Source organism: Panulirus ornatus, chromosome 52, assembly GCF_036320965.1.
Source record: "Panulirus ornatus isolate Po-2019 chromosome 52, ASM3632096v1, whole genome shotgun sequence".
NCBI classification, from domain to species: Eukaryota; Metazoa; Arthropoda; class Malacostraca; order Decapoda; family Palinuridae; genus Panulirus; species Panulirus ornatus.
In genome coordinates, this window is record NC_092275.1 from 14,594,855 (window position 1) to 14,621,233 (window position 26,379).

Genomic DNA, 26,379 nt, shown 5'->3' on the forward strand with positions numbered 1-26,379 from the left:
TGGATGTGCGTGCGTATGTACGTTTATATGTATCTATTATGTACCCTTGCATTACATTCTTCATGCTTCACTGTTGCCTCAAGACCTGCAGGAGAGACCGTTGAGGCTTGGGGTAGCCCCCACACAAGGCTGGTCGCGTGAACGCCTCCCAGTAACCAGTTTGCAGATGAGGTTGCTGAACCCGTGTTGGATGTGAACCTAAACATTTAAGTATCGTGCAGGATTGCCCGAGAGCCTTATAGAAAAGTTCAGTTTCCTCTTCGCTTTATTATGTATTCATTATATTTCTTTATCGACTTTTCCACACAATATATAGATATTGTTGGCCAGATTTTGGTTCTTCGTTGTAAGATACATTACCGCTGTCAGGAATGGTTTGTTCTCTTATTGATAAAGTTAACAATTATTGTTGAAATTGAGTTATAGAGAAACCTGCTCAATCTTTTTGTATCCCAGACAAGAAATCAAACTGAACGAAAAGTTGACCAGTGATCATATGATTAATGCAGACCTCCGACATGTGATCACAGTCAAATAATCATTGTGAGCAAAATGACATGATTATTATGATGATAATGATGATGTCACAACTGTGGTCACTTTATGTTAAGATAACACAACAGCGCAGGACACTCGCTCTTAAAAACACACTCACAACAAGATTTTTAGATGTTTAGATCAATTTCGGTTTTGAGGTTTTGAGTTTTGTATGTAGATCAATCATGGTTGTACGGTTAGGTATTCTCCAATGAGGGAAACGCTTCACGAGTTCTTACTGTGGATGTGGTCCTGCAGTACACATGTTACTGGTAATAACTCGTTGCAATCTGCGTCCTACAATCATCATGAGTCGTACGATAGTTTTCTTTTTCTTGTAAACAAGTTTCTCTGGGACATGACGATGCTTGCCACGATCTGTTGACAATTTATTTCTCTGTCTATCTAGCTTTTTCAATTTGTTTACCTCTGTATTGGTCCGCTTATGTACCTCAGTCTGTTATTGGAGAACTGTTGCTGAGACAAGTTGAGGAGGATCATCGCTGACTAACTTTCCCAGCATCGAGTACGACACTTTCCACGAGACCATTGGCAGAAGGAGCTTACCAGAGATGGCCAGTAGCTGCCCTGCCAGCCATACGATATAGTGAATATTTTTATCGTTTTCTTTACGGGAAAAAGTGTGGTGATTTGGGTATAGTTATCACTGCCAGAACCATCATATCACTGGTCAGTTATCACTGCTAGAACCACCACTCTCACTGGTCAGTTATCACTATCATATACTCTCTCTCTCTCTCTCTCTCTCTCTCTCTCTCTCTCTCTCTCTCTCTCTCTCTCTCTCTCTCTCTAACGACCCATATATCTAACTCTCCCACAACCATTCTAACTGCTATTTCCATCCTCAGTATAGGTTTCTGTCGTCTCATCTTATAAAACTTTTTTCTACCAACGTAACCAGGGTAAAGCTGTATATCCACAATCATCATTATGACCCAAGTATTACTAATTACTTTAATCACATAATGATTAATCTTACTTTTTACAAGTTTTGTGTGTGTGTGTGTGTGTGTGTGTGTGTGTGTGTGTGTAGTATTCATCTTCTGGTTTATTGACCCCATATTCTACGCTTCACAAGTCTCCTTTTTGATACAACATACTGGCTTCGAGCGTTGACATATGCAAATGACTTGCATTCCTCCCAAAACTGTTTTGCATTAAATCTCAAACGATTTTATTGCCCTGACCGCCCAAAGCTAAGCCGGCCGAGCGAACCGTTACCAACAATATGATAGCTTTGAAAATGAAGCTAAATAGAAAGATCTGTATATCGCAAGTGAGGGAGGTGTGTGTGTGTGTGTGGTGTATTAGTGTGTGTGTGTGTGTGTGTGTGTGTGTGTGTGTGTAGGTATGACAACATTTTGTATAATGGTCTCGACTTTTAAATCTTTATGGCTTTCTTGACCTTATGATTATATCTTCTTTTTCTTAAGTTTACAAAAAGTTTTATTTTGATGTTTCTTAACCCCATCAAACCAGCACGACGGGGCGACTCCTGCACGACATGGCTCAACCTCTGACCCTTAAGTGTCATACCCGAGGGTCGTACCGTCGTACTCAGCGGTCGTACCGTCGTGCTCAGCGGTCGTACCGTCGTGCTCAAGGATCGTACCGTCGTACTCAAGGATCTCGTCCCAGATGTAGTTCTCATGAGCCAGTCATACATCAGTCAGGCCATGCACAGTGGACACATGAGTCAGGAAGTTCCACTAATTTACCCACACGAGAGTCTTGTCAGTAACCCTCACCCTCTCATCTCACACATTACGAAAGAGAAATGAAGAATTTCGTTTATCTAGAGTTTTGTTTTTTGTTCAAGATGTCAGTGCACTAGTTTAATCACAGATGGAGGAGGTTGGTTCTCCTGGCGCATTTCATGAAGTTTTTACCATTTTCATATTTACTTCATTGTTATGGACGCTCGTGTTCACCTGTGTTGCAGTGGATGTCTAGTGCATTCTCTATTCCCCATCTCATTCTCCCCTTTTAAACGTCTTATTCCGTGTGTTCGTCGTCCCCATGTACTCTCTCTCTCTCTCTCTCTCTCTCTCTCTCTCTCTCTCTCTCTCTCTCTCTCTCTCTCTCTCTCTCTCTCTCTCTCTCTCTCATGCCTTTACGGTCATCCGTCACACACTTGTGTGCATGTGTGCATGCGTCTCTGTCACGCGTTCGTAATGTTGTTAATTTACCACATCTGTGCCTCATGTCTGTACACCCATCCATCACTCAATGCTCACTGTGTCTGTGTCACACTCAGTTCTCGTGTATTGCGTCTGTGTACAATTACCTTCTTGTGCTCTACAGGGTAGGAGGAGTTGTACTCTTGAGGCGCTCCATCTCTTGAACTTTCTCTGTTGGCAAACAAGTTTTTACACTTCTCTGTCAACATTCACAGTTTCATTCCACAGTTCATCTTATTCATTCACAACTCTCATACTGTCTCGCAAAACTGTTGTGATCGTCAACACGATCACAACAGTTCTAACACCTGAACGTTATGCACAAATCACCGTTATTCTTCTTTCTTCCATAGTGGGTACCGTCTTTATTGCCCCAGCTTTTTTCGTGCAGTTTTCGAGCCAACCTTGAGCTGGTATTCTTATCCTTGATCATGATGGTACGACCTTTGATCATGATGGTACGACCCTTGATCATGATGGTACGACCCTTGATCATGATGGTACGACCCTTGATCATGATGGTACGACCCTTGATCATGATGGTACGACCTTTGATCATGATGGTACGACCCTTGATCATGATGGTACGACCCTTGATCATGATGGTACGACCCTTGATCATGATGGTACGACCTTTGATCAAGATAGTACGACCCTAGAACACGACGGTTCGACCCTTGAGCACGACGGTACGACCCTTGAGCACGGCGGTTCGACCCTTGAGCACGACGGTACGACCCTTGAGTACGACGGTACGACCCTTGATCATGATGGTACGACCCTTGAGCACGACGGTACGACGTATTTCCCTTGAGCACTACAATACGACCTTTAGGCCTAACCTTTCACCTTATCCTTAATGGTCGTGCTCAAGGGTCGTATCGTCATGTTCAAGAGTTTAAAAGCCAAGAAAGATCATCATACATAGGTGACCCAGCAGGTCATGAGTCATTACGAACCGTAGAAGTTATAACCCTAATGTAATGTCTGCATCTTTCACCCCAAGTAGAATCTTGGTTCCCTGTCTGTCTTCACCGAGCGCTTCCAGTGTGTCCGCTGACCCACCTTCACTACCTCCCTCCTCGCCAGTCTGTCATGTCCAGCAGTCGCTGATTGGTTGTTTGAGCTTTTGACCTATCAATTGCCGTCAAGTTACAGCCACCAATTGTGTCACACTTTAATCAGGTGCTAAAGATAATTCTAAGACTATATGCAACCTTGTTGTGTATGTGGCCTATGGTGTGAGGTCAACTTGCTGTGGTCAAGGGTCGTTACGCTGTCCCAAGGACGTTCAGCATAAGTGCACTACGATGACTGATATCCACAAGAACTTCAGTAAGTTGGCTACACCGCAATATTACATCTGGATCAGATACCTTTACCCTCATCAGTATAACCCGCTCCTGCCGGTGTTCACAGCAAGGACTGCTTGCCTCAAGCACCAGAGGACGGGCGGGAGTCAGCAAGCACGTCAGTATGCACCTTCCTGTTGGTCATTTGTTTCACATCCCAACACAAACATGAGCCTCTGACGACATCCTGGCCTCGTCTCTGGACTATCTCGGAGCCAGTCTTCACATATGTCGGTTTCAAGTAACGTTTTCATCCCGACACAACACATAATGTGGGCTTAATAGCAGTAATCAGATGCATAAATAAAGTGTAATTACCTGGAGTACCTGGGCAGACCTGGTTGTCGCAAAGTCAGCAGTGACGTCATGTGTAAACAGTGCCTGGGGCGGGTAGACACCTTTTAAGGTACTCCAGTATCGCACCAGAAAACCCTCCGTGTCTTGGCCTCGACTTCTGCTTCGTTTATACACTCTTTTGTTACCATCAAAGTCTGGTAATCAAGTGTCAGTGATACAGGTTAACTCTTCTGTATTCAGTTTCTTTATCTCGATAGAGAATAATATGAAAATTATGTAGATATCTTACGTGTATGCAAATTAGCCTTGATCCGTTATAGCCAGGAGAGAGTGTGGGCAGGTGCCGGGACGCGGTTGGGGGACCGCCGTACACACAGTCGTAACAGGTGGAAATAAGTTGGTTCATTTCGGAAACTTGAATTGCTCTGATGGTCGGACACCTTTGCCAGGCCTGACGTCCTCAACGAAAAGCTGCTGTTGAGGGTTGAGTGGTGGGAGAGAGTGACCACAGTAGATAGAAAACGTCTTGTGCATTGCGAGTCTTACGTTGCTCCGGGATTTGTCACCCAACTCTGCTACCGTTGCCAAAATGTTTCACGTCGCGTTTCGTTTTTCTTTACGGGTATTTATTGTTCTCCGACACTACCTCTGCCACTGGAGGAGAGCTCAGCCATCTTCCCTGCCTGGCACCTACACTTACAAGACTCTTAACCTATATTTTCCCTGCGAGGAAGGTGACTTTAATCCCCGTGTGGCAGCGGCCGGGTTGCATATCGCCACCCGATCAGTCAAGACCTTTTAAAGTACGAGGCTGCGCAGGGGTCCCGTCCCTGCACACCACCACCTCCTCCCTGGATGTTTATCACCAGGTCGCTATCGCAGTTCAATTTCATCCTGGGTCTCGCTGAGCCGGTATCTTCATTAGTTAATTAGTGTTTTGAAGGTATAACTCAGGGAGCACGGCGGGGGGAACCTATTAAGATCGGTTAAGAAATCATCCCGGGATTGTGAGCTGCTCCGTGCAGGACGTCCCTGCTCTCGTCTCTCTCCTACAGTGTCATAATATTTACACATAACATACAAACCATCTGGCAATGTTGCAGAAAGTCCTGGGAAGATAAGCTGACGGTGTTTACACACTTGTTTCGTAACGTTGAAGAGAATGACGGTACTGCTGTAGACTGTAGCATCCAGACGCAGGTTCGTCTCGTCCTCAAGGTTCCTGTCTTTATAAAGAACATAAACACAGCCTCAACCAAGACTCTACCAGTGGCCAGACCTCGACAAGGATAAGCATTGCGACGCTCACTGGATGAAGTCCTATTGTGTAATGCGACCAACCGCGACATGCGAATGTTCCAATAAACTGTTGCTGTCCACAGTTTCCATGTGAAGACCAGTCACACGAGGATTAACCGTTAAGGTTACCTCCTTATATCGAACATGGAAGATGTGGAATTATTTTCCTCCTGTTATGTACCTCTCGTCCTACAGCCTTCCGACCATTAAAAACCAAGTTTACAAACACCTCAAGACCTCTGCTTAGTTTCTTCCTTTTTGTCTAATCTTATGTTCCGTTCACCCGAGGTGGCCGTGACTCGGGTATGTTTTGCTTGTGCTACGTCGGTCGACCATCAGAAGTAGATCGTCTTATCTGCACCACAGATTAACCTTCCCTGTCGTTGCCTGCAGCAGACGAAGACAAGCATCTTGGCTCAACCAGCCAGCCAACACGACGGGGCGGGCGGGCGGGTACCACCAGCACTACCGACAATGATCCTGTTGTTTCCTAACACGGCAAAAATTCATTCGTCTTCCTCACTGTTGCAGGAAAGATATCAGTGTGAGGTGGAGCAGCAGCACCGACACCTTCCTCTGTATATCTGGCAAGATGATGAGAGTGACGTATGTCACGACCCTCATGTGTCACGACCCTCATCTCCTTCAGTCTGGATAGTTGTCGGTGTAAAGTTATAATAACACAGACGCCGAGTGTCCAGGTGTGAGGGTCGCTCCCATCATCCAGCCAAGATCATCCAGGGTACCCTAAATGATCCCTGCCAGCCCTCATTGACCACCACTCCTGTATAATCTTAACATCGTTAGCTGGTCTTCTCGGGTGCAGTCCACCTGCATAATACATGATTCGCGATCTCCTTACCGGGTCAGGCAGAGGGAAGAATGTCCATATTTGCAGGTGGTTGTGTGTTCATACAGACGCTACTGTCAGGAAGCCATTGTCCAACTTGTGGACCCAAGGCAGAGAGACCTTGACCAACCTGGCCCTCAGCTGAGCCTCATCCGCGGCACAACAGTAGTGTCCATAGTGAATGACAGGAGACCGAGGGAGAGGCATTGCTGTGGCGACAGAGCGAGAGGTTGGCGAGAGGTTGGCGGGTTATGAGCGAGAGGTTGGCGTGGCTGTACCTCTGTGGGTTACTAGAGATATCAGAGAGCTTAAAGATACAGCAAAAGAAAGACACACTAAGGCCACAGTCAGCGACTGACAGTGACACATAGCAACAACAACAACAACAACAACAACAACAACAAGTTTCTTTTCCTATGTTGAAGGTCTTAGTTACGGAGAAGAGTTCTCATATCGACCAGGCAGGCAGGGGTGAGGCATGGACACACCTCAGAGGTTTTGAAGAGAGTTGGAAAACCTGCCTTGTGAAACCAGACAAGTCCTACCTGTATAGAACAACATGACAATGATTATAAGATAAGATAAGATAACAATAAGTGTGAAGGCTAAGAAAAGAATGAAGATAGGTGTATGTCCGACACCAGACACTGAGGGTGTAGCAAGATGGTTCGAGGCATCACCTCGACACCCTAACGTCAGGAGGGAGTGCTTCCCCAAGCGGCTTCTGTTCACTATATGGAAGAAAAAATAGCTGATGATGAGAACAGAATGTTATCCATTAATGACACAAGTTCAAAAGAACAAACGTAGAAATAAAGTAGTAAGATTTCTGAACTCTTGAGCACGACGGTACGACCTTTGAGCATGACGGTACGACCTTTGAGCATGACGCTACGACCCTTGAGTACGACAGTGCGATGCGACCTTTCAGTACGACAGTACGAGCTATTGGGGTATGTTGGTCTGACCTTTAAGCTACACCTTATGGACCAGGTCAAAGCCCAGTATCGCATTCAAGTGTCGTATCATCTTTTATTAATGACTCCAGTCAAAACAGAGTTAACAAGACTCCTCACAATTAACAACATAGGTGCACATACCACATCCACCAACCAACACTGGTGTGAACTTCTCGGTCTACCACTGTATATATCCACTGGTATCACGTACCATCCACTGGTGTCACGTACCATCCACTGGTATCACGTACCATCCACTGGTATCACGTACCATCCACTGGTATCACGTACCATCCACTGGTATCACGTACCATCCACTGGTATCGCGTACCATCAACCTCCATCGACCGTTGTTTATTCCTTCCTTCCATCCTCAGTATCTTGTACACAGGCAGCCCCTGCCCTGCATCATATTACCCCCCGTCGCCCCTTATATCTCCTGGTGACCATATGCTGGGCCAACCATTGTGTCGTCTTGTCTGGTATTCACATCTCGTCCCTCAAGCAAGAGGTGGCCGCCTGTTAACTGATAGCCTAAAAGCTGCAAGCATAATGCAGCAGCGGCTGCTTGAGAAGTGGGTGGCTCTAGTCTCCAACACTGGTGGATGTGGAGGACACGAGTCTCCAACACTGGTGGGTGTGGAGGACACGAGTCTCCAACACTGGTGGGTGTGGAGGGCACGAGTCTCCAACACTGGTGGGTGTGGAGGGCACGAGTCTCCAACACTGGTGGGTGTGGAGGACACGAGTCTCCAACACTGGTGCGTGGAGGACACGAGTCTCCAACACTGGTGCGTGGAGGACACGAGTCTCAAACACTGTACATACAAGTTCCCCTCCCTGCTTGGAGACAACACTGAATCATATGTAAATGAAGCACGTATAGGTAATTAACATTCAGATTAACATATACATGTGAGCATATAAGTGTATATACTAAATGATTTTTCTTGAGAATATATATATGTGTGTGTGTGTGTGTGTGTATGTGTGCAGATGCGTACATATGCATCTATAGAACTCATGTGACCACACACACACACACACACACTCACACATCATTCAGGATGGAGTATTAACAAAAAGATACCAATTTCACCCCAGACCTCAGCACACATCTACCTGTATGTACACTGAAGACTTATTAAACAAATGAATTCAATATACATCAGGGGAGGGACGGGGCGGGGGCGGCCCACTGTTTCTTAAAGTGTGGTCAGGTTTGTGGAGTAAATAACTGGGATGTTTATAATGCTATTGTTACGCTTGTCCAAGTGTGTGTGTGTGTGTGTGTGTGTGTGTTCACGCACGTTTCAGCCTAGCAACCACCTTTGGAGGTCATATGTTTGCTACAAGAGATAAACCTCTTTACGAAATCATACTTTCTGAACTGCTCAGAGACGAGAGATTTGAACCCTGATGAACAGTATGTCGTTATATACAGTATGTCGTTATATACAGTATGTCGTTACAGTATGTCGTTATATCTCTCAAGTACTTTAGATCACTCTCATGCTCTGTTGCTTGAGGCGAGTCTAATGCATTAGACGCCAAGGCTAGCGAGTGAGCCCTCCCCCCCCTCCTCGGCCCAACATGGCAGCCATGCTTGCCTGTTTAGCCTAGCCAAGCACTGCTCTCTGGCTAGACATGATAACTTGACGACGTAGATTAATCCTACTTTTTCTCCTGCTCATGTGATCACGTCCTTGTACAGAACCCAGTGATAAATACGCCGGAGAGATGCTGATGCGTCAAGACATTTCAGGTGTGGCGCCGAGACTGGCGCATTTCGGCGAGAAATTGAAGGTAAGGTTGGGAGGGGGACAAGAACAGGGAGGGAGGGGGAGGGGGGAAGGCGCGGTGGATGGAACAGCCTGGGAGGGAGGGAGGGAGGGGGGGGGGAGTCAACAAGGTACCTATATAAAGCGTATCGTATGAATTTTCAACCCTTGTGACCAACAACAAGCGAGGGACGCTCGCCGCACCATCATGTCCTTGGCAACGGGGTCACTTGGAGTATCCATTCTTATTAACTCAACCATTTAGACCGATAAACGGGCTGACAGCGTAGTCTGTGGCCCGTTGCTGGGAACAGACCGCTCTATCATTATAGCTAGGGAACTCATCTTGCATGAATGTTGACCTTAAGACAAGGGAAACCCCCTGGAAGAGGTACTCTTGTGTCTACAACTGGAAGTAATTCTGGAAACTTACATAAAAGACAGATTCGGTGTTTCCAGAGGCAAGTTTGGATGAGACGAATACCAAGGTCCAAATATGAATGTGAATTGATCACTGTAGCTTGAATAATCTTGTGCACTGAAGTGTATAATCCCACTTTATATTACCTTCTGTTAATCTTTTCGGCACGACGGTACGACCTTTGAGCACAAAGATACGACTCTTGAGCACGACGGTACGACCCTTGAGCACAACGGTACGATTCCTGGAACAGGAAGAAACTAGCTTTGGGTATGAAGGTCAGGTCAAAAGCCATTACAACCAAGATGTCGTACTGTCGTGCTCAGGGGTCAAGCCGTCGTACTCAGGGATCGTGCCGTCGTGCTCCGGGACGTAAGACCGTGCGCACCAAACAACCAGTTGACCGAGACTGTAGCAGACGACACATCAGGCCGAGACTGTAGCAGACGACACATCAGGCCGAGACTGTAGCAGACGACACATCAGGCCGAGACTGTAGCAGACGACACATCAGGCCGAGACTGTAGCAGACGACACATCAGGTCGAGACTGTAGCAGACGACACATCAGGCCGAGACTGTAGCAGACGACACATGAGGTCACAAGTCGTCTGGAGGGCTGGTCAGCACTGCAGGAGATGTGTCGCGGGTTCCTGCTCCTCCCATTGTGGAGCAACAGGAGATAATCGATATATTCATGATAATGAAAAGATAAGTTATCTGGCCTGCACAGACGTTATCTTTGTTGTCAGTTCTTGCTTGTGCTCCTAAATTCGCCTTTGGCTGATATTTCAAGACATCACAGCCTCACACCAGACGATCGAGAGCTGGAGCACCGCGGGTTGCTGAAGACTTGGGCCAAGGAATATAGACTCTCATGTCCGGCCCAACATCTGCCAGGGAACGGCAACACACACGGAACATTACCAACAAAACCTGGAACTGTGGATGAGTTTTGATGGTCAGTCAAATAGCAGCCAATATTTCATAGTGCAAGACACTGCAGGGATGATTTTGTTTTCTTTTCAACGTTGGTCAGTCTGGTGAAGGAATGATTTCACCATCTCATGAAGAGCTCTGAAGATGACATGTGAGCCAGGCGCCGTCCGCCAGCACAGTACTGTGTGAGGGGAGTGTAAGGCTACAGGTGGTCGCCACACGTCCATCCATCACTGCCTCTGCGATCTGTTTAACAAAGACCGTACTGAACTGCTCACTATACAGCCTGGTGCTCCCTCACAGTTATGCTCCTGCTGATGATGTGTCCAGAGAGAGTAGTGGATCGGTCAAATCTTCCTGCTTTACTATCCTGCCTCCAACCATATGTGCCAGTAATTCAGTATAGTATTACACTCCTCCAGTAGATAACCTTATCATAGACCATCAAGGTCTCCTTTTATCTGCCAGCTCTCCAGAGTATCACACGTCCAGAGATAGTGTACGTATCTCTCAACACCAGTCAAGTGCCCCGTGGCCCAGGTTTTGGTGTGCTATAAATGGTTCCTCTCGCCCTCCAGAGCCAACCCTGGGAAGACCTCCCGCTGGTCTCCTCGAAGTGTGTGTGTATATGTGTGTGTGTGTGTGTGTGTGTGTGTGTGTGTGTGTGTGTGTGTGTGTGAGGGCACTTGCTCAGCGTAAGGTATAAAACCAGTTCAACTTGCGGAGGTTATGCAGACAAGTTCCTCAGGGGATCTTATCAGAATCTAAATCTGTAGCAGGAGTTGACATCTTAAGTGATCTTCACACTGGTGTTGTCGACCATAAAAGTTAAAGTTCTAGTTCCACGATACAGGATAGAAGTGTTTACACTCATGCATTAAACCCTGGGTCTCGGGGGCGAAGGATTAGGTTATTAGGTAAAGTGAGATTAGCATCGCCAGTCCAGGCCAGGACTCTCTCCTAATAAGTTTAATGTTATCTTTCCCCAGTGGGCGGAGAGATAGCAGCTCAGTATGTTATCATGCACCAGATATGACTAAATACCACTTGGTGAATATCATGATAGCAGGAAGACAGACGATGGCTCCTTGATCCTTTCACGTAGACCTGCGTTTCTTCGATGACTTCATGCTGGTCGTGGTAAACTGATCCTCTCTGTGTACACATGTACCACTCTCTCCCAGACTTACTGTACGAGGCTTTCCCCCAGCAAGAGCCCTAACCTCCCCCACCAAGAGCCCTAACCTCCCCAGGAAGGGCCCTAGCCTCCCCAGGAAGGGCCCTAACCTCCCCGAGAAGGGCCCTAACCGGCTCAAGGATGTTCCGTTAACCACACCCCTTGGCTAAGCACGCTATTTGGCAATTCAAGAATACATGAAGGAAACAGCCATACCAGACCTGCTGCTTTCCTCGCACAGCAGTTCTGTGGAATTCTCTTCCATCTTGCGTCTCTCGTACCTTCAAGCGTCGGGTGTACACACACAGGCGAGCTCACATCATCTCAATGTTTCATATTCTCGTATTCTCATATATGGTCACGAATATGATGACATAGCCTTGTGGTGTTGTTTCTCGTGCATTGAAAACGTCATTTACAATGATGACGGTAATTACACCATTTACCTTATTTACAGTGGTAGTTCTATCATTTACAAAGGTACCTCCAGTGGTGGTCTTTACCCACTGGATGCATCAGGTCCCGAAGTGCCACTCACACTGCCAGGAGTGGACATGAGGACTGACGGCTTTACATATGGAAGAACTGGACCGACACGTATAGGTACGTGGCCTCCAGGGTTGGCTCAGCCACGGTGCTCTCACAGGATGTAAACAACATCTTGGTGATGAACAGATGCGTCACCTTCCTTTCTTCCTAAGGGCTGGTCAAGGCATTATGTATGTATACGTAATACATGAATGAGAAGATACCCTGGACAAGAACCTTAAGAATATACACAGAAAGCTTCGCTAAGCCACCAGACCGGCATATGCCACAACTATATATATATATATATATATATATATATATATATATATATATATATGTGTGTGTGTGTGTGTGTGTGTGTGTGTGTGTGTGTGTGTGTGTGTATATAATAATTTTGTTTCCTTTATTCTTTCTGTAGTAATATATGACGTAATGTTATAAAAACTACATGAATTAGTGGTAAAAATCATTTCATGAATGATGTATAAACGGAAGTGCTTAAATGTAAACAAACAATAATAGATATGATGGTCCTATAGCAGGATCATCACTTGTTGTCAGTAAGGATGATACTCCCATAGAGGGATCATTCTTTTTTGACTTTTATGGTCAAAGAAAAATTGCTTATTGTATGAAAGGCATTTTGTGGTAGTTTACGTTGCAACTGCTTGGTTGTTAGAATGATGACAACGATGGTTGATATGTTGTGGCCAGACACGACCACGTGGTACCTCACACATGGTTTCTGCAACACTTCAACGTCTATAAAGTCTTACAGTTTGTGTTGCTGGAACACTTTGTTCTTGTGTGTTGGCGAGGGTCACGGTGGTCCACGTCGTGGTGGTGAGGCCCAACATGGCGAGGGGCGGAGGAGGCCAGGTTGGAGACGTGAACTCACCATGACACCTCCACTTCTGCCTGACTACTTCACCAACACCACGCTCACCCCCACCATTAACCCCCCACCAACTTATCCCACCCCACTACCACCACTGCCTCTCCCTCCATCACCAACACCATTACAACGCCGCCACTACCCCACCACCACCACCACCACCACTGCCTACCCCTCCATCACCACCACTACAACGCCGCCACTACCTGTACCACCGCCACCACCACTACTAAACCACTGCCATCACCACTACCACACCACTGTCACTATACCATTATTATCAATCGTTATTACCATGAATACAAAGATAGATAGACAGATTTATAGATGGATAGATATATAGATAGATAGATGGAGAGATAGATAGATAGATAGATGATAGATAGATAAACAGATAAATAGATAGATAGATAGAGTATCAACATTCAATTAACCTGGAAATCCAGGACAGCGGGTGGTGCTGGTCGGGTGCAGATGGGCGGGATGGATCACTTGCTGTGGTCGCGTTCAAATATTTCGACTAAGAATTTCCTTCTTTTATTTACCTTATGAATAAGTTTCCCTGGCGTTTCCTGCACTTGAGCTGACCCAGTTGTATCTATCGTAGATTCTTATCTCTTGTTTATAACAGTGAAAAGTTTTTGCAGTGATGTGACTGGCAGTGATACGAAAGCTTTCCTTTACTGTAGCATTGTATCTATAATGTTATATCTGATAACTCAGATTATCTTGATGCAGTGAAATTTCTATGATGACTTATTTTCTGATTCCGTTGGTGTAATGATAAGCTACAGATCAACCCAGGAGATACTTGTGGTGACCTTATGAGAAGGCTTTCATTTTTGTCCTGTTTTATCCACATTCTTTTCAGATATTCTTTGTTCCTCATGGCTCAGTTTTAGCTTTCAAATGCTGACTGGTTGTGGAGTCTCCGGCAATACCATAGACCCTGGTCTGGGACATTAGTGAGGTTATAACTAACTAGGGTTGTGGGTATTCTTTCTTTAAGTTGTACACAAGCAGGTAAAGGAAGCCATGTTCCCGGTGCATCATAATCATCACCACCAAACCCTTCATAACCCTGACCTTCATAACCCTGACCTTCATAACCCTGACCTTCATAACCCTGACCTACATCATGGACGTGGATAAGATGTGGTGATGATCATGTTGTACCTGACTCTTGTGTCTTCATTCATGTAATGATGCAAGAAATGTACGTGTCCCTCTCAGTCTCTGTCTCCATGAGAACCAAGATTCTCCCAGGTTATCTCTTTATAACTGAAATCCTCTATTATCAGAACCTTATATAACCCGCTCACTCTAAAGGAGTCTACAGTCCCCTGTTACTTCAAGCAGCGCAGTCTTGAACTGCAAGAGCCTTTAAAAAAAAACTTCTGGGCAACACCAGAACACTCTCAAAGAAGTTGGTTCTGGGGTTATTATAAGTAGAAATAAGAGAGAGAGAGAGAGAGAGAGAGAGAGAGAGAGAGAGAGAGAGAGAGAGAGAGAGAGAGAGAGAGAGAGAGAATGATGGACAGATAGTTCTAGATATCAAGTATTATAATAATTTCTTGACACATATGGGTTAGGAGTTAGAAATATGTAGGTTAAGGGTATATATATATATATATATATATATATATATATATATATATATATATATATATATATATATATATATATATATATAATTGGTTGATCCTTATCTTACTGTTTGTACGAAATGCTTCCTTAATTTTGGAAATAATGGTACAATTCTTTTCTTTCTCTTATTCAGTTTTTATGTCGAGAAATGTTTCTTTATGTTCCCCAGGGTTGGCCAGTACCTTGTTGTGTCTATGTCTTCTGTACAATATCCTGACGTGTCTTGTGTTATCATACGGTCTGTCTGTGTTCACTCAAGAGGTTGTAACATCACAACCAGATGTAAGTTTGTTATTGGTAAGTCTTAGTGTTTGCAATATAAATTCTCGTATATTTGTAGTTTTACCATATTCAGTTTTGTGTCATAAAGTATCGTAAAATTGTGAAGGGGTTAAAGGAAAAACATTGTATTTCAGCATAAAATTATATTAGTATTTTACACGTATATTATACACACTTTATAACATTTAAAATTTTTGGTAAATAAATAACATTTTCAATCAACAATATTCCACAAATTTAATAGTCAGACAACCTTTATATTCACGAAGGAACATTTATGACGTCACTCGTTCATTGACCAATAGTCAGACAACCTTTATATTCACGAAGGAACATTTATGACGTCACTCGTTCATTGACCAATAGGAGACCGCCATCTAATGACGTCACAGAGTACAAGACATGACAACTTGAATTCCACAGTGAACACACAATGGCAATGGTTGTATTTTCTAGGATCACATTAGCATTTTATCACCTTTTTATTTTTTTCATCCACAGACAAAATGACAGATTTCTACATAATTGAACATTGAACATTGATTGTCCAATTAACACTATTGCAAATTGTAAGTGAAGATTTAGAAAGAATGAACATGTGTATGGTGATGGAAGATTCATATGTTGTAGCTGCGAACAAATGCGTGAAATGTGGCAATGATTTATATATATATATATCTATATATAAATATATATATATATATATATATATATATATATATATATATATATATATATATATATATATATATAGATGCTCAATATTACAATCCTTCTTGGGATGAGAAGGGATGGAGGTCCATGTCTCCAAGATGTACAGATATAAAACCTAATTAATACATAGTCGTTTGAAACGTTGAAAAGTTAAATATACATATTGGAAACCCTTCCTCTCCAACATACACAACAACAACAACAATAATAAACAAGTTGACCAATTGCCAGATATCCCAATATAAAGTCCCACACTTCATATAACCTGGACACTATATATATATATATAGATTTTTCTCTCCGTTTTCTATACACTGACAGAAATTTGTACACAGAATCAAGAACTCACAGGCATATAGAGTCATAAGGCGATTTTGTACCGTTAAGTCCAAAGTCTGGCAACGAGCGGAGGATTTTTAGGCCTTTAAGGCAGTCACCATATAGCTTACACACACCGGGTTAATGCTTTACCTATTACATTGGTAAGTTAATTTACGATGATACAAAATTTTGCAAACTTCTGTCTTTCCGTCACAAAACTTTGGATTCTCTTTTTCCTGTCCCAGAAACTTTAGGATCGTATGAAACTACAGAATCCCAAAGAGGAACAGTACAAAAAATTATTATTAATCACATACATCCTATAGAAAATGGTTTGTGCGAAATCTGTAACTGATTGTGGGGGCAAAAGGAGGCTTTAAGAAATATGCTAAAGAGGCTATCTTTAAAAATAAAAATCTTATAACTCCTTTTCAAAATCTTGAAAGTTACAAAATCGGGAGTTACAGCGCTGCTTGAGATAGATAGAGAGAGAGAGAGAGAACGAGAGAGATACAGAAAGAGAGAGATAGATAGATAGAGAGGAGAAAGCCAGCAGCCGTCTAACTTCCCTGACGTATCTTAATGTATCAGTAATTAACAGATTGTGCCACGCCAGCCATGGTTCTCGACCAGCAACACGTCTCGCCCCCACCAGCTACCACGGCTCAGTCTGACATGCTCACACTGAACCAAAACTTCCGAATATCTTCAGCTGGAATCCGGTTAAGCTACGGATAACTTCGGCTGGAATCCGGTTAAGCTACGGATATGGATCCCGGCTGATGTGAGCCTGTCTCCCGGGAGATCAAATCAATTCGGTTCGTCGCCAAATTTGAGTTGGATTCCAGTTATGTGCGTTACTGGTTGACGCGTTACTTTCCTCTGGTTTCTGGCAACGTGTTGCTGGTCTCTGGCTAAGTGCAGCTAGACTCCGGCTCGTCGCCAACTTTGCGCCACCCTTGACCAGAGTGGTGTGGGGAGCAGCTACCCTTTGGGAGGGGAGGGGAGGGCTGGGGAGGGACTGGGGGGGCCTCATCCCTGGGGGCCAGACTGTGTACACCATGGGAGAATGTGTCTCTCCCCTGGGGTAGGTATGGTGGGGAGGGAGGGGGTGGAACGGGGGGGGGGGGGGGAGACGGGAGACGTTTTCGATTCGTGGGAAAGAAACCGTCTTCACTGTGGGTTTCAACACCCTGAGCGAGAGAGAGGCTCTCTGGGAGAGGGTAGGGGAGAGAGAGAGAGAGAGAGAGAGAGAGAGAGAGAGAGAGAGAGAGAGAGAGAGAGAGATGATGGACCTTAGACAGGTCGAGACAGTCTGCCCGGACAGAGAGAGATAGAGAGAGATAATCTATCTAGAGAGGAAGACAGAGTCTACCTAGGGGTGAGAGAGAGACGGTCGTCCCTACAAGGGAGAGACAGTGAGAGATAGAGAAAGAGACAGTCATTCAAGGACTCTTTGTTTTCAATAATTCACTTGCTTCCGGACGTAAAATTCACGTAGAAAAATATAAATAAAAGTTGACAGCTACAGATCACAATAATGACGAACACAAAGGACACTCTGACATCACATGGCATTCCAAATATTAGAAAACAACGAGTGAGGAGCACAGCCTGGTCAGTGACGTCACACACGGCTTGACCAATAACATTACAGACAGGTCAGTGACATCATAGGTCGTACCAGTGATATTACAGCCTTGTCAATGACGTCACACGTCCTGACCAGTGACATGGCGGCTTGATCAACGACGTCATACGTCCTGACTATTTTACACGAGAAACTAATTCAATGACATCACAAGGCATGACCCATGACCTCAGAGCCTGACCTATGACGTCACAGTGTGGCCCGTGACGTGGGCGTGTGTGGGGTGAGGTGGGTGGGTGGGGAGACCCGGCAGGCACAGGTCTATCGCTCCTGGACCATAGGAATGATGACACATGACATGACATGACACAGTTCAGGTTATGGCACGGCGAGACTGACACACGAGGCGCCCAGGGCCAGGCTGGGCCAAGACCACAGGAGGCCAGGCCGGGCCAAGGCTGCTAAGGCCAAGGCCGCGCCACTCAGTCAGTCGGGGAAGGCGGGACCTTCCCGTAACAACACACACGAGAGTTGACTTAGTAGCAGAGAGGTACTGCCGCAGGCGGCCGAGCACTGCCGCAGGCGGCCAAGCACTGCCGCAAGTGGCCAAGCACTGCCGCAGGTGGCCGGGCACTGCCGCAGGTGGCCGAGCTCCGCCGCACTTCAATATACAAAAATAGTGGGTTGGGGCGTGAGGACGCTAGGCCTCCCCGGTAGAGGGAGGTGCCCGGGCGGCCTGCAGGTTACCGGGTTACTGGTTAATGAGAGAGTTAATATGGGCGTGGTGATGAGGGGAGCCGCCCACGCCTGCCACGCCCACCGCCCGGCCCCGCCCATAAAGCTTAGTTAAAGCTTGTAAAAAAATGTCTTAATGGAGAGTTGAGGTGAGGTGAAGCCCTTACACAGTCGTGACCACGATCCCTCCCGCGCCAACCACCCCCGCAGTCACCAGCTGCTGTTGGTGCTGCGCTGACTGTTGCTGCTGCTGCTGCTGCTGCTGCTGGGACTGTGGCACGGGCTGCTGGTGCTGTGCCTGGGTCTGTTGGAGGTGTGGTGGTTGTTGCTGTGTGCTGGGTCCACCAGCTGTGAGAGGTCCACCAGCTGTGAGAGGTCCGCCTGCTGTGAGAGGTCCAGCGGCCGTAAGAGGGACGCTGCTGGTGCTGCTACTGCTGGTGGGGGGCGGCGGCGCACTCGGCGAACTTCCACTTACCTTCTTGACCTTCTGCTTCAAGTGGACTTTCGCGTGTCTTTTCTTTTCGTCTGATCGCGCGAACTTTCTGGAGCAGACATCGCAACAGAAAGGCTTCTCGCCCGTGTGAGTACGAATGTGAGTGGTGAGGTGGTCGGAGCGAGAGAAAGACCGCATGCAGATCCGACATTGGAAGGGTTTCTGTCCTGTGTGGATCCGGATGTGTCGCGTCAACTCATCGGATCGCGAAAACCTCCTGTCGCAGTTCTCGACGGGGCAAGCGTAGGGCCGCTCGTGCACTGGGGTCTTGCTCGGCCGGTTGGGATACTTGCGGGGTTTAACGGGCAGGAGTTTGAGGGGCAGCGGACTCTGCTGGTACACCTGCGACAGGATCTCGTGACCCTTGCTGGTAGACTGGTTGTACTCTGCCAGGGAGGCGCTGTCTTGGTACAGGGGCTCCTGCTTGGGCACAACGACTCCTGAGGGCCCTGGCACGGGTTCGGCCAGCCCACCACCCACACTGTACGACACTTGGGCAGTGAAGCTTCCCACTGGGTACTGGAACTTGCTGCCCACGCCACCAACCATACCTCGGCTGAAGTCTACCTGTGGCGCTCCAGCCTGACCCACGCCCGCCATCTGCTGTTGCTGCTGCTGTTGCTGCTGTGGTTGTGGTTGCTGTTGTGGTTGAGTCTGTGGCTGTGGTTGTTGTGGCTGCTGTGGCTGCTGCTGTTGTTGTTGCTGTGCTCCGGTCATGGGCAGCTGTGGGGGTTGCTGCAGCTGTGTGCTGGTTAGGGACGAAGTGGTAACAACGGAGGCAGACGAGCAAGACGAGTAGGTGGGAGGCTGCTTGAGAGCTCCGGGCTGCGTGTCGAAGGGCAGGAGGAGATCTGTGGTGGAGAGGGTGAGGGCCGGCAGCCGGTCATCGTAACCGGTACCAGGATAACCTCCGGACACGGAGACGGAAGGATCCGGCAGGACCTGCTGGCTACTGCCGGCAGGCTGCTGCAGGAAGCCAAGCAAGGGTGTAAACACCGACGACTTGTCGTGTGTACAGGTGGGCGGGAAGAGCCAGGCGTTGAGCGTGGTAGGCGAGGGCGTGGTGACCTGAGGACCGGTGAAGGCTGCGGCGGGCGTGGCCGTAGTGAAGGAACCACGGTACTGAACCTTCTGTCCCTCCGTCGTCTGCGTGCTGCTGCCCGCCGCTGCCGCTGCCGTCGCCGCCGCCGCCGCCGCCGCCTGGTGAGGGAACATGGTGGTGTCAGCTGCAACAGTCGCCCCCGGGGAGCCACAGGGGCTGACCAGCGCCCCGGGAGACGCCCCACGGGGGCTTCCTGTGGCCTCTTGCACCTCCTGCTTGACGGCCTCGTGCTGGACTGGAGTGGAGGCCGGGGTTGGCTGGAGGTGCTGCTGGGGTGGAAGGTCCTGCTGGTGGAGGGAGGCTGGCGACGTGGGGTCCGCCACGCTGGCCGGGCTGCGCTGCTCCTCCCCGCTCCCCACCGACGCTGTCAACAGAAACATCCATCGTTAGTCAACCTCACTACTGCCACAACAACAACAAAACAACAAAAACAACATAAAGACAGTAATCATAACTCTGGTGACATGTAAACATGACTACTATAACATTATCAACTTAGTGTACTTTGTTATAAAGTGGTAACGTACCACCTGCCTGTACCCTGGTATCAACAGTGGTAACGTACCACCTGCCTGTACCCTGGTATCAACAGTGGTTACGCACCACCTGCCTGTACCCTGGTATCAACAGTGGTTACACACCACCTGCCTGTACCCTGGTATCAACAGTGGTAACGTACCACCTGCCTGTACCCTGGTATCAACAGTGGTTACGCACCACCTGCCTGTACCCTGGTATCAACAGTGGTTACACACCACCTGCCTGTACCCTGGTATCAACAGTGGTTACGCACCACCTGCCTGTACCCTGGTATCAACAGTGGTAACGCACCACCTGCCTGTACCCTGGTATCAACAGTTCAGGTTAGTGAGGTGAGGTTTTGCCAGACTGAGGGTGACCTGTGGATGGTAATACATGGGGCTGTCTGGGGAGGAATACGTGATGACTGGAGACACAGTCAAGGTGAGGGGAGGGAAGGGAGAGGAAGGGAGCGTTGTGAGAGGAAGAGGACAGAGGACCATGAATGAGATGACTATGCCTGCCTGCTTGCCTGCTTGTCATGCCTGCCTGACTACCAACAGCTTGAGCCAAGGAGCAGCCCGCCCCCTGTCGCTTCTGATGAGCACTAACCACACACACGTTCGCCTCATTTCCTAAGGAAGTCCATGTACAGTGTTTACACTCCGACTCGCCCTGAAATTCGTTAATTCATACGATCAGCTGAGGCGTCCGCTGTTGGCGACGATGATCGTGGTGTGTGGTGGAGACGTGTGATTATCCTGTTGCGCACAACCATATTTTATTACCAGTTTCAATTGGATTAACTGGTCCACGTGTTGGGAGTCTAGCGCTCTCCGGCTCCAGCCTCATCCCCGACCTTACGCTTCGCATCCCACAGCCTCACTCACGTTTCCCAAAGACTTTCGTCCGATGTGGATGAATGTAATCTGAGCCCTGAGGTATGGGTTAATAAGGATGGATACGGCGTGCCTCACGAGCGAGCCAGTCGAACGAAGACAAGGCGATAACTAGAGGTAAAGACTATGAGAGTGTCATGTACACCATCGTCAGGCTCATCCTTCTTATTTTCAACATCATTAAACTTCGTATTCATGTCTAACGTCTGTCTAGTTTTGGGCTTAGGACAGAGTTAGGGAAGTTGGCAATGTAGAGTCGGGAGGGAGGGGGGGGGGTAGGAATGTAGAGTCAAGGACAACTGCTGATGAATTAGGCAGAAAATGACTGGTCTGGAAGTGTTCATGAGCGCCACAGCTGAAACACATACCACACAATATCCAGATCTTCCAAGACAAATAAGAATAACAGTAAGTAACGAGTGACGGGAGGTTTAGCCAGGGACTTGACCCACGTCATGACCCAAGTCATAGAACTAACCACCACACATGTTTTACACATTTCATGGTAAACATATGCAGAAACACCCATGAATCACGGCTTGATATATCCTCGTGTTATAGGGAGTTACACTTTGGTATGTTTCCCGAAATGTTGCCATAGCCATACACTCCATCCCATTTTTCTTGTACAGCATCGAATGCAAAGCTCCATCTGCGACAGGTAACGTACCAAAAGGGACCTCCTGGTCCAGGCTCTTTCGTCTACGGACGGATCTGAATGATGATTATCAGGTGAGGAAGACACAGGTACGTCCACAAGGCTGGTCTCTCAGAGGTCTGCTCCCAACGGACACACACAACTAGAAGCCAACAAACACACTCCCAGAAGGACCACTCATGACCTACACCTCCATCAAGGCCGTAAATCAGGACCCTTAAGGCCGCTGTCTTGGGCCTCCGAGGTCTTCAATGGACGCCACTCCAGAACAGTTTTACAATGAAACTAGTCATTCAGCTCCATTTTACACCAGCAGTTGTGGTGGGGCGGGAGTGCGGGCTCTGAGATCATGGTTGGGGAAGGTTGAAGGTGTGTGTGTGTGTGTTGCCTCCCTGGCTGACCTCCAGAAGTGCGGGGGTAACGGTGGTACACCGCCGCTGCTTGTGTTGATGTGATCCGCTTGGAATGTTGAGGGAGTCTGTTGACATTTATGGTGAACCCTCACTGAAACGGCGAATGAGAATTTCATGAGGATGATGGAGTGAGGAGAGTGAAGAAGTTTTGAGGTATTTGTGTAGAAAGAGTTTGTATAGATACGTGTGTGTGTGTGTGTGTGTGTGTGTGTGGATTCAAGACCCTCGTAGTGTGCGTTCACATGTGCACACCGGTTCTAACAACAGCATATCCAACACCACCAAAACAGTCAAGTGTGGGTCTGATTTACATACGTCCCTGTGAAGCCATTGTTGTGGGCTGACCAAACTACTGTCGCATCCCGCCAGTTATAGCGAGAAGAAAACGCGAACATATGTGCCTGTCAAAGATGCCAGACCTCTTGTTAAGCCGTGTCATAAGGTTAGGCTGGCTGGCCCAACCCTCCGACGGTCCTGCCCCATTTACCATGAACTTAACATTTGGGATAAAGGGTGAAGCAATTTAGCATGCACTTTTCTCGTCTGTTAATTCTCATGTTTCCGCCAAGGAGAAGGCCCGGTGTGCGACGAGTTCTCTGCTGCAAATATTCCGACATTCTCAACCATTTAGCTCATCACTATTTGTTAAGTTTGGCTCTAAGTGGGCAAGCACGTGGTGCTGCTTGCTTGCATGTCGTTCAGTAGTAACAATATGGCGTATGCAGTGAGACTCGTGAGTTCAGCGACGCTCTTGCAGGGGGCGTGTCGCACCTCCAGGACACGTCTGCAACGTGCTGGGTTACGACGTGTTCACCACGGTCGTGTACGTCCCTGCTCCACTCATCAAGCTCACGACGGTCGTGTACTGGCACGGACACGTCCCTGCTCCACTCATCAAGCTCAAGACGGTCGTGTACTGGCACGGACACGTCCCTGCTCCACTCATCAAGCTCAAGACGGTCGTGTACTGGCACGGACACGTCCCTGCTCCACTCATCAAGCTCACGACGGTCGTGTACTGGCACGGACACGTCCCTGCTCCACTCATCAAGCTCACGACGGTCGTGTACTGGCACGGACACGTCCCTGCTCCACTCATCAAGCTCAAGACGGTCGTGTACTGTCACGGACACGTCCCTGCTCCACTCATCAAGCTCAAGACGGTCGTGTACTGGCACGGACACGTCCCTGCTCCACTCATCAAGCTCACGGGTGAAAGCGACGGAGGAAGGTAAAGCTCCCTCAGCTTCCTTATTATTCCCACAACCTCCCTCCCTCTCCATGAAGCCCTCAGAGCTGTTCTCCCTTTCTCCATGCCTCTAGGGATTCCCCTCTCTGCTCTCCCTCCACAACTTATCTCTGAACAGTTCAAGTGAGACTTATGTGGGGCGTGCCCCAGGGTAACAGCCCTCCCAGTACCTCCTCGTATGTTTCTCGAGTCATTATGTGTGACGCTTACATAACGTCCTAATAATCATCACATGCTCAGGCTTAATATGCTGGTTACCAGCCTGTTATGGGTGTGACAGCCAACACGAACCGTCACAATGACGGAATATTTATGGATATTCATAATGTTTACGCAAGTATAGAGAGGATAAGGGAAGTAACAAGAAGACAAGAAGAGTAACGAGTGGCCAAGAGAAGTAACGGGTGGCAAAGGAAAGTCATCAGAGGTCATGACCTTAGTATCATCCACAAACGTATTCAAGTATGAGTCCTGTCCGTCTGGTAAGTCATTAACGAAGATAAATAACAACATCGGCGCCAGTACTGAGCCCTGCGGCACGCCGCCGCTTGGAACCCTGCGAGAGACGACCACTGGCGTGGTTTGTGTGTCCCCCACCCGTACCCCTCCCTCCCACCAAGACAACTTACGATCCAGTCAACCCGAGAGGAGGTGGTCAGGAGGAGGTGGTCAGGAGGGGGTGGTCGGGAAGGGTTGGTCAGGAGGGGGTGGTCGGGAGGGGGTGGTCAGGAGGGTGTGGTCGAGGGGAGACTTGAGCCTTGTGTATCTGGTATTGTTGGTAGTAACCATCTTGTTTATCCTCTCCCTCGTCTCCAGTGTCCTCTGCCCCGACGTCACTCCCGTCATGGTGTGATGGCTTCCTCCTCCACTCCAGAAACCTTGCTCCCCCTCGCTGACCCTCCACCAACTTCTGACAACTCTGTGTGACCTTAAGACGACCCTAGACGACTTTCTGCAACCACCGGTCCCTGTAACTCTCCCTTCTGACCCCTGTAACTCTCCCGGCACTCTCTCTCTCTCCTGACCCCTGTAACTCTCCCGGCACTCTCTCTCTCCTGACCCCTGTAACTCTCCCTCTCTAATTCCTACCACTCGACCCATTGACCTTCAGGAGTCCCCCTGCCCCCAGCTCCTCCCCCGGCGTCTGGCCGCGTCGTCTGTCCCTGGACGCGTTCTGCCTGCAGGAATTCGCGGAGAAATTAAGTGAAACGAGACCTCTTTAACCTTCGTTATCTAAAGGTTCTCTAGATCTGAGTGGGAGAAACACTTCCAGCAAATGAAAACTTACTTGAAACCTGCAACAATAACAGTTATGTCATACCTTGTTTTGGTAACCAAGGAAATTGATTTTCTCCAGGTTAGCTTATGTTATGAAGACGAAAACTACCAATGTTGTTGTTATGAAGATGACAACGACCAATATCATGGTGTAGTGAGGCTCTGTTTCCACCAGGTGGCACCACCTCACGCGTCACAGGTCAGACAATTTCGATCAAACGACGTCGAGCGATCGAGCTAAAAGGGGTCGAGTCAGGGATCCGTGTGAGGAATCATAGCAGCTTTAAGACTAAAAATAGACCAGAAGGAGACTCAGGAGGAGGCTGGGAGGGGATCAGGACGACTGGAGCAGCTGGGTCACCTTGAGTAGTGGGTCTTGGGTCGTGGAAGGTCGCCTTGGGTCGTGGAAGGTCGTGCTGAATCGTGGAAGGTCGTGTTTGGTAATGGATGGTCTAGCTAGGTTCATTTGGGTCATCTAAGGTCGTGATAAGTCATGTAAGATCATTTTAGCATGTATGTCATACATATTAGGATACCATTCCAATCTTCCACAAGTAACATTACTGAAAACCTTCACCATCGTGAGTGTATAAAATGTATGACAATGTTTGGTAGTTGGATACGATCTTGTAACTCAGTGAACGACAAGAGGTCAGGAGCATATTTCAATCCCACTTCAAGACTGCATGAAAGTATTCATGTCTATGATCGCTCCTCTTATGGAGTCTATATAAGATGTAGAGAGTCATATGATTTCCTAATGGTTGCAGTTGGTGGGTCATCTGGCCTTATTGCCAGGGTCAATAAGGCCGTCAACGTTAACTACATAAACTAAAGTTATATAGAGAATCAGTCAGTATATGACCGTAATGATGTACTGGACCACAACATAACACTAGTGTCTACTGTCCTCCTGGTGGTGGAGACAACACTGGAAGTTACGCGGAGAATATAAGCTTATCGTACATCATGGTCAACTGGTTGACGTAGTCCCCAGCTTCGTACACCGATCATACAAGTGAGAATTTTGAATTATTGTAGAAATGTTTCAACTAGACAGTTTACCTGGACGGTTCCATTGCCTTCGAAGCTATCCAGTACTTTGTTTTCCCAGTTAATTCTTGTTCACGTCTGGAGTGGTCGTGTGTCACAAGTATTGTACTGAGCCTCCCTGCACCAGAGCCAGCAGGGGTACCACCTAACAGGATCCATGTGTTAAGTGGCTGAACCATAATACCGT

At 47.5% G+C, this 26,379-nt stretch overlaps 1 protein-coding gene across 3 annotated transcripts in view; it reads right to left on the minus strand.

Annotated features, from left to right (window-relative positions):
- Nucleotides 1-15,290: 15,290 nt before the first annotated feature.
- Nucleotides 15,291-26,379, minus strand: part of LOC139765107 (uncharacterized) — a 39,190-nt gene continuing 28,101 nt past the window's right edge. For all 3 annotated transcript variants that reach the window (XM_071692285.1, XM_071692284.1, XM_071692283.1), the window contains exon 2: nt 15,291-20,487. In XM_071692285.1, coding sequence (XP_071548386.1) covers nt 18,692-20,487 — 1,796 coding nt within the window. In that variant the 3' untranslated portion in view covers nt 15,291-18,691. The remainder of the gene's footprint in view (nt 20,488-26,379) is intronic.